The sequence below is a fragment of the Apus apus genome, chromosome 2 (assembly GCF_020740795.1).
Source record: "Apus apus isolate bApuApu2 chromosome 2, bApuApu2.pri.cur, whole genome shotgun sequence".
Taxonomy (NCBI): Eukaryota; Metazoa; Chordata; class Aves; order Apodiformes; family Apodidae; genus Apus; species Apus apus.
This window is the reverse complement of record NC_067283.1, coordinates 121526948-121544401: the sequence shown is the minus strand read 5'-3', so window position 1 is coordinate 121544401 and position 17454 is coordinate 121526948. Positions and strand designations below refer to the sequence as shown.

At 36.3% G+C, this 17454-nt stretch overlaps 1 protein-coding gene across 4 annotated transcripts in view; it reads left to right on the top strand.

The window, feature by feature from the left end:
• ARFGEF1 (ADP ribosylation factor guanine nucleotide exchange factor 1) overlaps positions 1-17454 on the top strand; it is a 235950-nt gene that overhangs the window by 73017 nt on the left and 145479 nt on the right. For 3 of the 4 annotated variants that reach the window (XM_051609824.1, XM_051609823.1, XM_051609825.1), the window contains 13 exons: positions 334-484; positions 4015-4102; positions 5276-5316; positions 5430-5599; positions 6232-6383; positions 6524-6696; positions 7651-7811; positions 8685-8815; positions 10097-10226; positions 11265-11400; positions 11488-11626; positions 14349-14418; positions 16737-16866. In XM_051609824.1, coding sequence (XP_051465784.1) covers positions 334-484; positions 4015-4102; positions 5276-5316; positions 5430-5599; positions 6232-6383; positions 6524-6696; positions 7651-7811; positions 8685-8815; positions 10097-10226; positions 11265-11400; positions 11488-11626; positions 14349-14418; positions 16737-16866 — 1672 coding nt within the window. The remainder of the gene's footprint in view (positions 1-333; positions 485-4014; positions 4103-5275; positions 5317-5429; positions 5600-6231; positions 6384-6523; positions 6697-7650; positions 7812-8684; positions 8816-10096; positions 10227-11264; positions 11401-11487; positions 11627-14348; positions 14419-16736; positions 16867-17454) is intronic. The other variant, XM_051609826.1, reaches the window with a different exon arrangement.

Here is a 17454-nt window from a genome sequence, read left to right as displayed (position 1 = left end):
GTTTGTACATAAATGGAGTGGGTTTTCTGTTTGTACATAAATACAGTGGGTTTTATATAAGTGACATGTATATACATATGTAGAATTGCACATTACCTGGCTAATTAAAGTAGCAAAACATGTCCAAGTGAGAAATAAAATTGTGAGGCTAATCCAATAGTTTTAAAATTAATATTCATTTTAGATGGAAGAAGATAAATGCTTGTCTGACCATAAATGTTTAGAATTATTTTCTTCTAAGCATCTACTTAAAGGTATCTGTGTATTTATTTATTTATTTACTATTTCAAACTGCTTTTTGTTGATTAATAATTTCTTTATTCTCTGGAATAGATTCTGAAATGCATCAGTCAACTTGAACTGGCACAGTTAATAGGAACCGGTGTAAAACCTCGCTACATCTCAGGGACAGTGCGTGGCAGGGAAGGTTCTTTTACTGGAACAAAAGATCAGGCACCCGATGAATTTGTGGGGCTAGGACTGGGTAAGTAATGCAGATACGAAGTATCTCGTTTAGCCAGCTTTCTTCAGACAGATATTGAAGTTTGTCCTTCGTTTTCAGTAGTGTTGACTGTGAGGTTCAGAGGCAAAACTGCCAAGTAGTCCTTGTAAAACAATCTTAGGTTTTTAATAGATCTGTTCTATTTCTGGAGTATTTGCTTTGCTTTGTTAAGTGTTATTGCTAGGATGTGAGAGTCTGTAATGTAAGAAAATTGTACGTTCTTAATTTCTATTAAAATATAGCTGACCAAGTAAGAATGGAGTTCTGATGGTATGATGGGATTTAGTAATATTGCAATGTTAATGAACCTAGTAGTTTACCAAACAGGCAAGTTAGCATGTGTAGGTTAAGCACCCTGTGATGAAACTTTGCAAGAAATAAGCACTATTCAAACCAAGTGGGAGATTAGGTCAGCTTAAATTGTGAAATTCTTTTTCCTCCTCTGTTTTTCTACTTTGGTACTGAATCAGTGCCTTTTTTAGGTTGGCCTGAGAGCCAAAATTTACTGCATAAATGAGTTGTTCTTTCCTATCTTCCTATAAACATATACTGTCTTACTATATCTTTAGAAGGTTGAGCTTTTTGGTGTTGTTTGTTTTTTTTTTTAATAGGAACACTGTTCAAGAGATACAGGTGTAGGGTATTAGGAAACTGTGGAAGTGTCCAGGAAGTGTATATAGTTCCATTTGACTGTTAGAAAGTTTCAGTTTTAGTATGATGCTGAACACTGCCTGCTTTCTGAACGACTTCCCCCACAGTGAAGTGAAAGATTTGTGTTCCCTCAGTTTTTCATGTAACTTGTTGTTTTTGTTTTTAGAAGGAATTATTATTTTACTAGTTTCCCTGATCTTAGCCCTCAACTAGTCCTAATCCTCTGGCTTTATGTTCTCAGACAGCTTTTCAGATTCTACAGTCAGTTCTTTTCTTTCCATTGTGCTCCCCTTTGGCCTGCCTCTGTGTCTTCCCCTGCAACTTGCCAAGAGTTGCTGAAGAAACCTTATGCCTGGAAATTAATGTGTCTGCCCACATCTCATATACTGAGGTTCTTCCTGCCCTTCTAATATACATTCTCCAGTTTAGTGCTCCCCGATGACCTGTCAACTTTGCTGTTTCCAAATCCTGGCAGTTTCTCTACACTGAAGTGACTGGCTTTTAAAAATTTTAAGGTGTAATAGCTCAAGAATGTAACCTGTAGTTAGGTGTCTCTAAGCCATATTTGCTAGTTGTTGGTGTAGATCCAGCTCATAAAGACTTTTTTTTCCCCTCTGTCAACTACATTTCTAAGGAAGACAGTCCGTGCCCAGATGCGTGAAATGTTTCTTTCTGAACTGAATTTCTGCAGTGCTTGCTGCAGCACACAGATGGAAACTTAACAATTTTAAAATTATTATTAAACAATATCACTTCAATCTTACAGGAAAATGCCTAACTTGAAAAAAATTGGTTTTCAAGCACTTCAGGGCTGTTAGAACAGTCATTTTCTCAATTGTTTTGTTTCTTTCAGTCTTCTCCACAAGTCGTGTGTTGCAGATACTTTTCTTGTGATGATCTTTCTGAGGTATCCTTTGGAGCTATGGCTTTCAAGCAAGCTTCTTATAAACCTGAATTCCTGTGAAGAACCCATAGGTTATATGTCCATGTATACAGACACATATTTTACAGGAAATAGTTGTTTAATTAAAGTAAGTGAAGTTGCACCTGGGTGACACAGAAGCTTCATCTTCCAAACATGCTTGCAAAATCAGACATGCGTAAGCAGCAACATTCACTCTTCTTTCTGAAGGTAGAAGCGTGTGCTTTTCAAAAACACAACAAAACCAACCCCAAAAACCCCTTTCCTTATTTACTGCTTGAACAGAGTTACAGGTGTGCACTTTCACTCTTCAGGCATCTACATTTGAATGTCTTTGTCTTGCATTATCTTCCTGCTATGGCCCTTTTTAGTTTTACTTGAAAATTCAAGGCATCACAAGCATGTGGGTTGTAAAAGCAAATGCTTTGCTTCTTTGGTAATAATGTTGTCTTATTGGAGCTGTAGCTGTGAAGTTCAGCTGTCTTCTACTCTATTCACAAAGTTGGAAGACAAAACCTGCTGCTTTGAGTAGGTTATAGTGTACTTCTTAGGTAACCAGAAATCTTCTTTGGACAATAGGAATCTGTGGAATCGGTTTTTCATAAAGTAGGATTACATATGCAACTCTACCTTTCATTGTAAAAGATCTCACAGCTGTTGGAATATAAATCTGCAATCTGTTTAGGTTTTTCAGCATTGATTGTAAATCCTACAGTAATAAGGAATTACCATGAAAACTGGCAGAGTTGGTTTAGGTTACCTAACTTCTTGGAAACAGCCCTTTGAATTCACTTCACACAGCTGCTTTTTTGGTATGTTTCTTAACTGAGGCATTACCAAGATTCAAGCTAATTGATTCTGGCAGCTTGTGTTCATCGAGACAAGAGAAGTTTTGATGAGAACAAAGTGTATTGTAAGTTGCTGAAATACTAGCATAAGGTTACGTATTTATGAACAGAAAGGTTACTCCATAAATACCCTAGGAAAACACTTCACAAGGGTCAGGTTTATTCTAGATTTGACAGCCAATCATCTTCAGCCACCTCGAAGTGTGGAGCACAGCAAGACTCAGAGGCAGACTTTTGGAAGGTAGCTGGAAACATGAGAACTTTTTGTCTGTGCAAAGCTCTGAGAACAGAACTGCTGGCCTTTTTTCAGTATTCTGTTCTCCCCTGTCTTTCTAATAGGCTGCCTAAGGAAAAAAACCCTAAATATAGGGTAGGCGAACTTACCCAGGATGGTTGTAAGATTCCTGTTTTTTTCAGATGGCAGGGTGGAGGGGGTTTTAGACATTGCCAGAATTTTTAGAAATTTGCTCACTGTGAAGTGAGCGTTTTCTTCATGTGAGCCTTCCCAGGTGTGAGTTACAGTTTCTAGTCTCCAAAATAAATATTGCTGTTCTTATTTGTGGATTTTTTTCACTATTGTTAGGTTATAATTTTGTTGTACTTGAGCTGTAGCTTTAAGATAGAGTTTAGGTGGGAACTCTACTCTGTGAAAGATTAAAAAGAAAACCTATCAGGATGGATTTACTCACTTGCTACTAATAAAGTGTGAAAAAATTCTCCTCTGTGTCATATGCTCTACTGTATGTTGTTTATTTTCTGTAGCAGAATTACCAAGATCCATTGAAAGATGGTTCTTGTACTTCTGAATTTTTTTTCACTTGTACCTATTCATACAGTTGTTCCAAATGTAGACCATTTTCTAGGGCTGAAATAGTTCATACATGGACAGAGAATCTAGAGAATTACAACTTAGACCAACGTGCAACTGTTCGCTGAGATGCCTAGTTCATGAAAGGGAATAATGATGTACTTCTGCATTTTTTTGAGATTTAAAATTATATTTAATGGTAGTGGCACAAATTCTCTTCCTCTTTCTTTCCACTCCTTTCTGTGTTATCTCTTACCAGTTTTTCACATTTTGTTCACTGTAGGTGGAAATGTGGATTGGAAGCAGATAGCAAGTATTCAGGAATCCATTGGTGAAACTAGTTCCCAAAGTGTTGTCGTTGCTGTAGACAGGTATTGTATTAAATTTGCTGCTGCCACCCCAAGCTTTGTAAGAAGTATTTAAATACCCTGTGGTAATAATAATTAGCTGCTATTAGTTTTCCTCAAGTTGGAAAAAATGACATAAACATTACTGTATTAAATTGTTGTTCAGTTTTGTGTGTTTTTTACTTTTTTTGTGGAGCGGAAGTATTTTTGCAAGATGGAACAGAACAAAGATTAGGAAAGAAACCTTTATACCAATATAAAATTATCACAGGTTGCAGGATGAGCTGCAGAATGAAGACTGCAATACTGTCCTGTGAATCTTGATTTGCTGTGTAGTATCATATAGCAAATCTCATCCTGCCTTAGAACAGGGACCATTATTGACAGATCCTTTTTCTCCTAAATGTAATTACTGACTCCCCGCTTTCCTGTAGGTTATGTAGATGTTGTCTGAAATCACCAAAATTATTATTCCAGTCTTGCTTTCTATGAATCATGCTTAACATAACCAGATTTGATCAGGCATAATATGTGTCATAAACATTCCCTGTTTATATCATGAAGTACTGATTAGACTGGAGTGTTAATGGGTCTCGTGCTCTCAGCATATAAGAAATCAGAAAGCATAATTTTCTTAATGGTTGTCAAAACCAACAGTCACAAAGGGGTATCATTCTGAAGGCTTACAAGCATTTCTGTGACTGAGTATCGGCAGGATGATTGATGTCAGTTCAATTAAAGTTACCTTGAAGTCAAATCACATCAAATGCAATGCATTTGAAGACTTAGTGTCAAACACATAATAGGTCTTGAGGTTTGCAGTGTTTCTCCTCACTTCATTGTTTAGACTATCTCTTTGTCGTGGCAAATGTGCACTCATGAGAAGTTTGACTTCTGTATTTGGAGCAAGGATGAATAGTTTATAAGCTACTGACATTAGTCATCAGTCACTGTCAATGAGCAGATAGTATTAGAAACAATACTCACCTCCCAGTCTTCATGCATGCTTTGTTTTTAAATACTAGAAATAATTGAAATAGTTCTGATAGCTTCAGTATTTTTCCACAATTACTATTTGTTTTCTAACTAACAAAAGTAGTCAGGGCGTGTCTACATATATTTTGAAAAATCTTGACTACATGTTTAATACATGACTTTTTAAGAAATTGTAACAATGTCTTAAACTGTACTTTACAGAATATTTACAGGATCTACAAGGTTGGATGGAAATGCTATTGGTAGGTTTTATCTTTCTCCCCTGCCCACCCCTCTCCCCACCCTGTACACTACAAAGCAGCTTTGTCTTAAACTTTAGAAAAATTTTGCATTGCAATCTGTGGTCATTTAACAGTGGATTTCGTTCGCTGGCTTTGTGCTGTCTCTATGGATGAACTGCTGTCTGCTACCCACCCTCGAATGTTTAGTCTGCAGAAGATAGTAGAGATTTCTTACTACAACATGGGCCGGATAAGGCTACAGTGGTCTCGAATCTGGGAAGTTATCGGAGATCATTTTAATAAGGTATCCCTGCTAATGATGGTACTGCATGCTTCGTGAGTTACCGATACAAATAAATTTTAGTTAGAGATTAGTTGGAAAAGCATGTACTCCTCTGAGTTATACTGGATTTTCCTGTCCTTCTGTGTAAGTAGCTTAAAACGCAACAGAACTTGTAAAGTGGGAAAGGCCTATGAGAAGACAGAGATACATGATACAATAAGTGTAAAATCAGGAGTATATATTCCTATTTATCATGACCTGGATCTAGAACTGGCTGCCTTTAAGTTATGTGTTGTAATTTTGGGGGGTGTTTTATAAAGCTTGGAATAAGATCTTGTCTTCTGTTCAAGTCTAAATTGACTATTTATCAGGTGAATGTTTGACATGCGATATTAATACAGCTTGTTGAAGTCAGTTTGCTTATTTTTACAAAGTTAGAGATGATAGGATATATAATGTAGAAAATAGCTGGAATTGGTTAGGGCTTATTGAATTGCATTAACAATTGGGTTCATGGAATTTGTTTATACTGTTTATTTTGTTATTTTTCCAGCACTGCTTAGTTCTCCGTTATCAAATGCAAAAGTAGCTTGGGCTGAATCCATCAGAATTCTGATGCAAGCTTACAGTGCATTTCTATTCTACATTACCAGGTTGGCTGCAATCCCAATGAAGATGTAGCTATTTTTGCAGTAGATTCATTAAGGCAATTATCAATGAAGTTCTTGGAAAAAGGAGAACTTGCTAATTTCCGATTCCAAAAGGATTTCCTGAGACCGTTTGAACACATCATGAAGAGAAACAGGTAATAACATACAATTAACTGAATCACCTGGTATCATAAGCACCAGCTTTTGCAATTAGTATTTCAAATTGCTGTTGCTGGAGAATTGCACTGCTCTAATTGATTATGTAATTTACTTATTGTTTATTGTCTTAATTTAGGTCTCCTACTATTCGAGACATGGTTGTACGGTGTATTGCACAGATGGTAAATTCCCAAGCTGCTAACATTCGTTCTGGCTGGAAAAACATTTTTTCAGTATTTCATCTGGCAGCCTCAGATCAGGATGAAAGTATAGTGGAACTTGCATTCCAGACTACAGGGCACATTGTCAGTGAGTATTGACCATATTCAGACATCATGAAAGTATACATGACTCCAGAGACTGAGAGGCTTTGTTTATCTGTGGGCTCTACACCCTGCATAGCAAAGCCCACTTCATGTTTAACACTTTTCAACCAATCATCTGAGAAAATACTTAAGAAACTAATTAAATAAAATTATAGTTTCTTCCTTTGTGCCCTACAAAAAAAGAAATATCTCTTTCTAGCATTCTCTCGTAAAACAAGCTGACCCTGAGATAAATTTGCTTAATGTGTAAATTTCCATTTAAGTGACAAAATGTATATTTTTTTCCACCAGAAGAAGAATTGTGTAGTCATATTATTATTATGTTGTCAGTATATCTTTTTCTCTGTTTCCATATTGTCCTTGTTTATGGCCCTGTTCAGGAGAAAGTGCTGAGCCAGGTGGCACTATGATTATTATTTATGTGTTTTTCTTTCCTACTCTAATCTAGATCTCAAGGCTTTAAGTGCCATAGGGATCTCTTTAATCTATCTTAACCTGTGCAAGTTCCTAAAACTTTTTCAGAATTGCTGAAGAAAGCTTTTTTTCCCTCAAAAGTGACTTTAAAATAGAGGCAACAGGATCATAGTGCTAAGGGAAGTCCTTCTGCAGATGTAACTCTGTGCTTTGTGTAGCCCTCTTAAGCTCGCTCTGATCTTAGGCAGGAAGCTTCTCGCTCTATTCTTGCTTAGCTGTTACATTTACCTCCATTAAAGTAGATGCTGCTGTGATTTGTTTTAGACACTTATTTACTGTCAAAATCAAATGCCCTCTAGGTGATTTTTTTTTTTTTTGGTTCAGAATATATTTTTTACTTCTTATTACTTCTCAAGCATTTGACAACCCCAACCAGTCTCTCATGACTTCTGCTACAATTAGAATTAACAGATTTTAAAGCATGGCACTTTTTTTTTTTCTTCTGTTCACACTTTTCTTCCAGCAATCGTGTTTGAAAAACACTTCCCAGCAACCATAGATTCTTTCCAGGATGCAGTGAAGTGCTTGTCTGAATTTGCCTGCAATGCAGCATTTCCAGATACCAGCATGGAAGCGATCCGCCTCATTCGCCACTGTGCAAAATATGTATCAGATAGACCTCAGGTACAGTCTGTATTCACTAAATTATAAGTGCTTTAATCAGCTGGGCTTTTATAAAGGAAAAAATACTTGCACTACCCTTATTGGCTTCCCTTCAAGTTTCAGAGATTAACGAGAAATGTACTCAGAAGCTATAGGATTATAAAATGCCACACACTTTGAAGGTATCAGCAATTATTTTTATTATTTTCTTTTATTCCCCCCTGCCCACTCCCAGTTGAGCTGGTGGCTAGCTATCCTGAGAGCTGCTGGAAGTCAACTATCTCAGCACCTGCTCTCTACTAGGAAATGTTCTGAAGAATCACAGAATCACAGAATCCTAGGAGTTGGAAGGGACCTCGAAAGATCATCAAGTCCAACCCCCCTGCCAGAGCAGGGTCACCCAGAGCACATCACACAGGAACATGTCCAGGCGGGTTTTGAATGTCTCCAGAGAAGGAGACTCCACAACCTCTCTGGGCAGCCTGTTCCAGGGCTCTGTCACTCTCACAGTAAAGAAGTTTTTTCTGATGTTTACGTGGAACCTCCTATGCTCCAGTTTGCATCCATTGCCCAATGGATATGCCATATAAGCAGAAATGCTTCATATTCTCCAAATGTTATGGTAGATCCTCACTTCCAGTGCTTTCTCTAAAAAAAGAATAAGAGACTGTGAACTGCAAGCAAAAACTGATGCATCTTCTTGTTTAGTTTCATAATATACTAAGCATTACCTTGAAAACCACTTCACCTTCTCAGTGTTATTAATTTGATTGCCAGCTCATCTGAGGTATCGAGGTGTAACGCTAGTACAGCAGAGATAATTTATAGTCCGAATTGTGTTTTATTTTAAAGAATCTCTTATAACCCTGTATAACCCTGTGGTTTCTTCTATAGGCATTCAAGGAATACACAAGTGATGATATGAATGTAGCTCCCGAAGACAGAGTGTGGGTGCGAGGATGGTTCCCAATTCTGTTTGAGTTGTCCTGTATCATCAATAGATGCAAATTAGATGTAAGAACCAGGTAACAATCAGTATTTGTAATTCAAATTTTAAGACTTACTTTTAAAATAGAAACAACTGTCTTAGTAAACCTAACTGTCATAAAATGACTTACACAATTAATTTAGGTGATATTGTGGGAACACCAGACTTTTTAAAAACACCGTAATAGATGCTGTAATGTAAAAAATAAGTCTGTGTTCTTTACATATGAAATTGTTATCTTCCATTATAACAATACTGAATGTATGTGGTTGTGATTGCAGTATGTTAAATAGGTAAGTATTACATTCCTTTAAATACTCAAACAGTACCTGTTCAGGATGAATGGCCATGAAATTGCAAAGATAAGAACTGTTTTAATAGTTCATTTGAAAATGAATTAAAGCGTAAGTAAATTAAAATACAGTGATTGTTTTCCATTTGTTATAGAACCTGTAAATTTTTTAAAACAGCTCAACTCAACTTGCCATCACATGCTATGGAGGCAGTTTATGCATAGAGCACAGTAAAATGTAGCAGTCAACTTTTAACTGTCCTAACATTTAGAAGCAAGCATCACTTTATTGTGGACGGTCAACATTAAATGGTCAATATGCATTATATCTCCCTCCCCTCCTTTTTTTTAAATAAGGTATTACAGTGGATTAATATCCAAATCTGTATTTTTCCAGTGATAATACTGATCCTCTCTATTCATTAGTAAATATAAATGTATGCTGTTTGTTTCCATGATATATGCTCCTGTTTCTTACATTTTAACAATTTGTCATAGTTGACCTGGGTAAGCCTCATGTCCTATTTCTGGTTTTGCTCTCTTTAAAACAAGTGTAAAATGTTCCATGCAATGAGTACATCTTCTTTTGGTGGGCTCCAACTGCAACATTCTATTGAAACCTCTTTTTGTTGTTTTGGGTTTTTTTTTAATTCATTACCCCAGTCCTGCCTGTCTTCCTGTGTCTTGCCCATCAAACTTACTTTGAGGATTTTAAAGCTGGTTTTTATACCATGATTCATTAACTGGTTGAGGATTGCAAAGACAATTGAAAAAGCAAAGCTGTACTCTGAGTTTTTTATTTTTAAAATTACCACAGTTCACAAAAGTATTTTCTGGCTATTGCTGTGACTTTTAGGTGCTGCTTAAACAAGCAGACTTTCTACTTAATTTTAGCATACTCCTCAGATGAGTGTATAATGTCCTTAACAGTACTTGAGTTTGTTGTTTCTGTTGCAGTTGGACATACTTAGTCTAGTGCATTTCTTTTTGTAACTCTTAATATGTGTTGTTCTTTATTCATTTCAGAGGATTAACAGTGATGTTTGAAATAATGAAGACATACGGCCATACTTTCGAAAAACATTGGTGGCAAGATTTATTTCGGATTGTCTTCAGGATATTTGACAACATGAAACTGCCAGAACAGCAGACTGAGGTGAAAAAAAATGGGCCAGATAACTTACATGAGATCTATATTTACAGTAGAAAACTTGATTAACAATATAGTTTATCAGGTAACATAAGGCAGACCTCAAAATTTGCATGGTTGACCTGTGGTTTAGTAGCCTTCTTTTGTTTTATTAGCATTTTGTTGGAGCCATTGTCACTTTTCTCGTATTTTTCAGCCATGTATGTAAAAGACCTGGTAGTGTACACCATGAACAGTAGAAGAACAACATAAGACGCCAAGTATCTAGGGTTTTTAGGAACTGCGGTTTTTACACATGATGACTGGAGTATGAGACACGCATCGTTTCATGGCAGCATGCTCACTGGGATGAGGCTTGTCATCAACACTGAAGTCACAGTTAGAACAATTAAGTTCTGTTAGTTCAAAACCTTTTGATGACTAGGGCAAGAAACGCAAGCAAACAAACCCCAAAACAGCACTGTGCTTTCACTGCACCTTTTTGATCAGCCAAACAGGTTTTGACTGGCCAACCCAGGGCCAGACGCTGTCCTGACAAGGAAGTAAAAGAGAAAAAGAAATGGGCTAACTAATGAAAATTAAGTGTAAATTATTAATATTAGAAATTTGATCAAAATTATAAACTGTTTGGGAGGCTTCATCTGACTTTTTGTTGAAGGATATGTCTCAGTTCCTAAATTTTTGTTCTCTGGAAAATATTTAGAAGGCACCCATAAAACTTAGAATCCTAGAATCATAGCATTAAACTATGATCTAGGATTAGACACTAAGTTTAATGTCAGACTCGGTATCTCTTGATGGTGAGTGCTTGTCAGTCCTATAACCTGGTCTCAGGGAACAGTTTGTCTGTTTCTGTAGTTTTTTTTAAACCTGGTAGTTAGCAAAGCAAACATTGGGGCTCTTGAGTTTTGAAGTATAGAAAGGGATTGTATGTCATTATAAAGCAATTCAGATTGAATAAGTACATATATCTGCCTGCTGGGTTCTGTATCTTAAAAGTTTCACCTTAAACCAAGTTGTAACTTTTTTTTTTTTCCCTCCTAGAAAGCTGAATGGATGACAACTACTTGCAACCATGCACTTTATGCAATATGTGATGTATTCACACAGTATTTAGAAGTACTCAGTGATGTTCTTTTGGATGATATATTTGCACAGCTGTACTGGTGTGTGCAGCAAGGTAGGACTGTACCAAATTAGGTTAAACAATGTTAACCTTTTACTATACTGAATGTGAATAAACAAATGCACTCTTTGTCTTTTACAGACAATGAACAACTGGCACGCTCTGGTACAAACTGTTTGGAGAATGTTGTCATCCTAAATGGTGAAAAGTTTACCCTAGAAATCTGGGATAAAACTTGTACTTGCATGCTGGATATTTTCAAAACCACAATCCCTCATGCGTAAGATGACTGTTAATATTTATTCTTTGTAAAATAGTTTAACTAGATGATTTACTGATTTCAAATTGTTAGATATCTAATAAATGAACAGAAAGCTGTTATGTGTGGACTAAATAGAAGCAAACTTTCTTGGAACATAATGATAAATTAGGGGCTAGATGTACTACTTCTCTATCGTAAATGATAAACTAGAAATGCTGCATAGGAAATTAGCAAAAAACCCCAACATAACCTACCTCAAAACCATAACTTGATTCAATTTTAAATGTTGAATTTTTTGAGACATACTATCTGATTTGTTTGTTCACTAGCAGAACGTTTGCTTTGGTTTCCATGTATGAGCAAAACTTAGATTTCTAGGTATTCTTATGGCTGAATATTAGAAACCCTTCTAGAGCAGCATTTTTAATCTCTTAATATTTACAGGCATTCAAAATACTCTTGTTGCCTTTAGCTATATCTGATTTGAAATATGTGCATTATTCTCTTTGATGTTAATAGCACTTTTGCCTTTCAAATAGGTTATTTTTCTTAGGAGGGTATTTGATGCTGTCCAGAGACTTCCCATCTCCTTTTTTAACTTTTTATGTCTTCTTTGAGAACTTCATTATATTACTCCTTCTTCTCTATCTGATAGGTTCTCAGCTTTTGCAGGGTAAAGTAAATCTTACTTGGATTTTATACACGAGTAATCCCTTGAGCATAAGTAATCAGTCTCCTTTCCCATGCTGAAAGTCTGCCTGCTCTTTTTCAAACAGTTGCTGGGTGATACAAAACTGCTCTAAACAGTCTTTTCACTTTGACCTTCTTTGATTAAAGCAAAAGCTTTTTAGATGGGTAAGAAAATATTATGGTAGTGAGATACAGGTATGCCTTCATATTTTAAATAAATAGAAAAATGTCCATATTGAAGTGGACTTCTTAGGATATCATTTCTGATTGGTATTTTACATTTAATAAATTTGGTACTGGTTTTGTGTCATCAGCAAACTCCCTGAGGGTCCACTCTACTTCATCATCCAGATCGTTAATGAACAGAATTGGACCTAGAATTGACTCTTGGGGTACAGCACTAGTTACAGGCTTCCAACTGGACTTTATGCCCTTGATCATCACCCTGTTAGCTTGATTGTTCAACGAATTTTGAAACTACCTCACTGTTTGTTCATCAAGGCCATTCTTCATTAGCTCATTTGAATAGTTATCTCTGATTCTTCTTTTTATTTAATTTCTATTCCATTTATAAGGAAGCTTCATGACAGCAAGTCTCGGCTCACTGGTACTGAGAAAGCCAGGGTGCCCTCTTGTCCTAGGGAAATTTAAGAGTTGGAGTTGGTTTCTTGCATAAGTCGTGATGATCTGGCCTCTACTGGCTCATAATGGCTCGTTATTCCAATACCTCATTTGCCAGATGGAAGTTTAAGACTTCATAGCCCCGAATAAATTACACTGTGTTTAGCAACCTCTAATCCAGAATAATCTGCAGTTTGTGGCCCGGTAGCTTTCAAGAATCAATTCCATTCTCTGCTCTGCTTTATTTGTTGTTTCATTACATGCCTGAAGATTTTATCCTTTCTTATCTCTGATTTGTCTTTTTGGTTATATGGTCTTTATTTGTATGGAGATCAGTGACATGTTAGTTTAGGATCCTTAACACAAAGGAGAAGATCCCACTTAGGATACAGAGACACAAATATCTATCAAGCATTGCCTCACACAGGTTGAGGCTGAATAGTCTGAGATCTTAACAGTGACAAATAACTTTAATCTTACTTTGTGGCAATAGATTTGATAGAACAAGAAATGATGAGACCACTTCAGTTCTTTAATCCAATTTCCCTCGATTCTTGACAGGCACAAACAGCCTCCATAAGTTAAAATTTATATAGAATTTTTTTAGTGCTTAAGGCACTCAAGACAACAACATGCTATAGGAAAACAGCAGGGAAGAGATCAGAAGTGTTGTCAGTGACTTGGTATCTCATAACAGCAAGGAATCCTAAGTGGCAAAAATGTTGAATCCTCAGTGAAAATAAAACCACAATGCTGGAACATACCTGAAACAGAGTGCAAAACATTTCCAGACATTCATGCTGATTTGTCCTGGGGTTGAATAATTCCTTATTCCAGGTAAAGCTTGAGACAGTCTGAGAGAACAAGACCCACTAATGGCACTAGAGTCCTGCCTAAAGCCAAATCAAATATTTCTGAGAAAAATTAATCCACCTCCACATAATCCAGTTGCCCCTCTAAGGCAGTTGGCAGAAACGTTGAAGCTCAGAAAACACAATACTTAATTTTTTCAGTATGTGTGAAAGAATAAAATCATAGAATGTCTTGGGTTGGAAAGGACCTCTAAAGGTCAGCTAGTCCAACCCCCCTACAATAAGCAGGGACATCTCCAACTAGACCAGATTGCTCAGAGCCCCATCAAGCCTGACCTTGCATGTCTCCAGGGATGGGGCCACCACCACCACTAGGCAACCTGTTCCACTGATCCACCACCCTCATATTAAAGAACTTTTTCCTAATGTCCAATGTATAACTAAAACAGAAATGAGTTTATTAAGTTATGGAAGTATCTATATCTGACGCTTTGTTTGGCTTCCATTAACTTAAATTAAGCAAAAAAGCCACCATATTGAAGTGGACTTCTTAGGGTATCAGTTCTGATTTGCATTTCACATTTAATAAATCTGGTACTGGTTTTTGTTTTTTCCAGGCTGCTGACTTGGAGACCAGTCAGTGGGGAGTTTGGCTCTGGATCTCCCTCTGATGCAAAAGAAAAACTGGTAAGGTGCTTAAATAAAAAATATTTTAAAAGCTTGCAAGAATTTGGTACAAATGTGTGGTGATGTAGAATATGTTGAAAGTATACTTAGTTTAAGACCATTTTTCAGTTTTTATATACTTGAAAAAGTTTTTTTTTCCAGATAAAGTGCTATTTAATGCTTAAAAATGGCAGGGAATTAATTGAGAAAGAGATGTAGGTATCTGTTTGCAGCAAAGTTGGCTTCCAGAAATTAGCTGTAGGTCATTATCTGTGTATGTTTCAGGTAATATCCTGTGTCTGGTAGGTCTGTAATAATGCATTTAGGGTTTGAGTTGTTTTCTGGTTTGAGGTGTGGGTTTTGTTTTATTTTGCTCAATGTTCTCTTTGATACATTGGCATGATGAGAAAATGCTGGAGGTGGAAAGATTGCCAGGTAATTTGAATTTTTTTTCCTTTAGATTTTCTCTGGTAATTAGAACTTAAACATCAGTGTTTAAAATCGAAAATATGTGTAACAATCAAATTTCATAGCACTGATTGAATAAATTTGGATTTACCGAAATGTGGCAGCACTGTAGCTACTTTACAACTGAGGAGAATTAGTTTAGCTTTTTGATATTCTCACAAGATTGCTGCATTAAGTTCTTTATAGAATAATGAAGCATTTGATAAAAACTGTTCAAGGATATGATCTCAAATGAGTTCTGCTAAGAGAGACTGACTCCCTCCATTTATCTTTATGGAGTGTTAAAATAATTTACTTAGAACAGAATGGAAGTGTTTGTGATGGCCAATTCTGATTATACGGGTATTTTGCATCTGTGTGACTGAATGTGCTTTTTGTCTCTTGTTGCATTTGTAGTGGTTTGAGATTTAAAACATTTGATCTAAACGTTGGCCATGTTTTTGATCCATTTATGTAAAATATAATAGCATGCACAAATGTGAAATATATTAGATGTCTTTTTCATTAATAAATTTAAATATCTTTCCCCCTTGAAATAATTTAACGTTTATGTTTTCAAAGATCTTTTTTGTATTCAGTGTACTTTACAACTTCAAAATAAGTAGAACTTGTGTAATAAATAGTGATAAAGGAGATATATTTTGGAACCTTTCTTGGTAGGATAGAATTTTTGTAGGCTTTAGATTTTTCCATCTGCTTTTTTCTTCATGTAGTTCAAATATAATGAAGCATTCTGCTGTCTATAGCTGTAATAGGTACTAAAAGTATTTATACTTCATAGGGATCAAAACACAGGTTATTTACTGGTAAGAGAAGTTAAGTGTTCTTTATAGGAACAGTAGGTGTAGATTTAAATCTTGCTAGCAGCATAATTCAGGGAGTTAATGTGTAGTCTCCAGTGGCTCTTACAGAACAAATGTCAGTAGAAATGCTGGGTTATTGAATGGGAGAGAGACATATCCCATATATATGTAATGCTTTCCCATTAATGGCAACATATTTTGTTATTAATTACATTTCCCTCTTTCAACAAATGTTTTCTGAATTGCAAGTGTTGGGTATTACCATTGTTTTTAATATTTTACATTCTGATCAAGAAGGAAGATACTTATTTTAAAAAAAACAACAAAAAAAACCCCAGTAATTCACCTTCCAAAATAACTGAGTTCTAGCTCACAGGATAACACAACATGGTGAGTCAGATCACGTGGCAGAAGTCTGCTGAAGCAGCTCTCTGCTAAAAGGATTTTAAATTAGAGCATTTTTTTGATACACGCATATTCTCCTCCTTCATAATTTTACTGTGGTAAATTCTTGTAGCACCTACAAACATGTTACTAGGAGCTTGTGATTCAGAACATTCAAGGGAGCAAAGGCAAGTAAAGATTAAAGTTTGGTGATACCCCGTATTGTTTGGCCTTGACATTTAAGAGCTGTGTGTTCATATTTTCACCTGTTATAAAAGGAATTCAAATTCTCACAGAAGGCATTAGAGGGTTTTATTGCAGCTCAAGGTTGATACTGTACTTCCCAGTATTGGAACCTTGCAGCAAACCTATACACTTAATCTGGTGAAAGTCAAACCTGTTGGCTGACAGACTAAATGCCTGGACAGCATACAAAACCCCTATGTGCAAAATACTACTCATTGACTTTGTTGTGTAATAAAGTACTTGTTACTTGTCACATTTTCAATTCTTTTTCATACACCTCTCTGACCTCTCATATCAGCTGTCACCCAAGTGAATTTTAAAAGTGCAGTGTTGAAACAGCAAAGGTGTTAAGCTATGAAGAGCACAGCACTGTTGACAGTGCTGACTCACAGAAGTTTCCTGTAAGTTTTTGTGGGTTTTTTTATTCTTTCTTTTCAGGATACAATCTCCCAGAAGTCAGTAGATATTCATGATTCTCTTCAGCCTAGATCTTCAGATGGACATCCATATCAGCCCAGCGCAGGGTCCACAGTAGGTGAAGAAATGACTAAAACCAGGCCAACAGCAAGTGCGTCTTTTTGAGTGATTTGGCATTTTGTATCTGTTAAGAGTGGTATTTAGCAGGCGTTTGATATCTTTAGTCACAGCCCCAGCTGTAACTTTAGAAACACGATGTGAAGAACATCACATTGATTACACTTTTGTCTTCATGTAATATGACAGGATTCTGTTGGACTCTTGTGGGTCCATATTTTTGACCTGTTCTTTAAAAATCTAGAGTCCAGCTGCTAACTTGCAGGCTTTTCATCCAAAGCAAAATGCTAAAAGTAGTACTCTCTTTATAATACTATGTAAATAGGCTCTTCTTCTCAAGAGCAAAGTTCTTTCTGTGCAGAATGCAACAGAAGCAATAGCTGGGGAAAAAAAAAAAGTGCATTTACACTGATTTGAAGAGAGTCTTATCAAGCCCTTGAGGTACTTGTGCAAAGTTTTGTTGGTGCTTAAAATGCTCACATCTGGTGGTTTTAGTACTTGCCACAAGTACAAACAAGTATCTGTGGTGTCAGTGCTGTCCTAAGCCACTTCTGCTTGTGGAGAGTCTCAGCCTCTGGTTCTTGCTGTTACACTGATGCTAACAACGTCACTAATTTTGGTG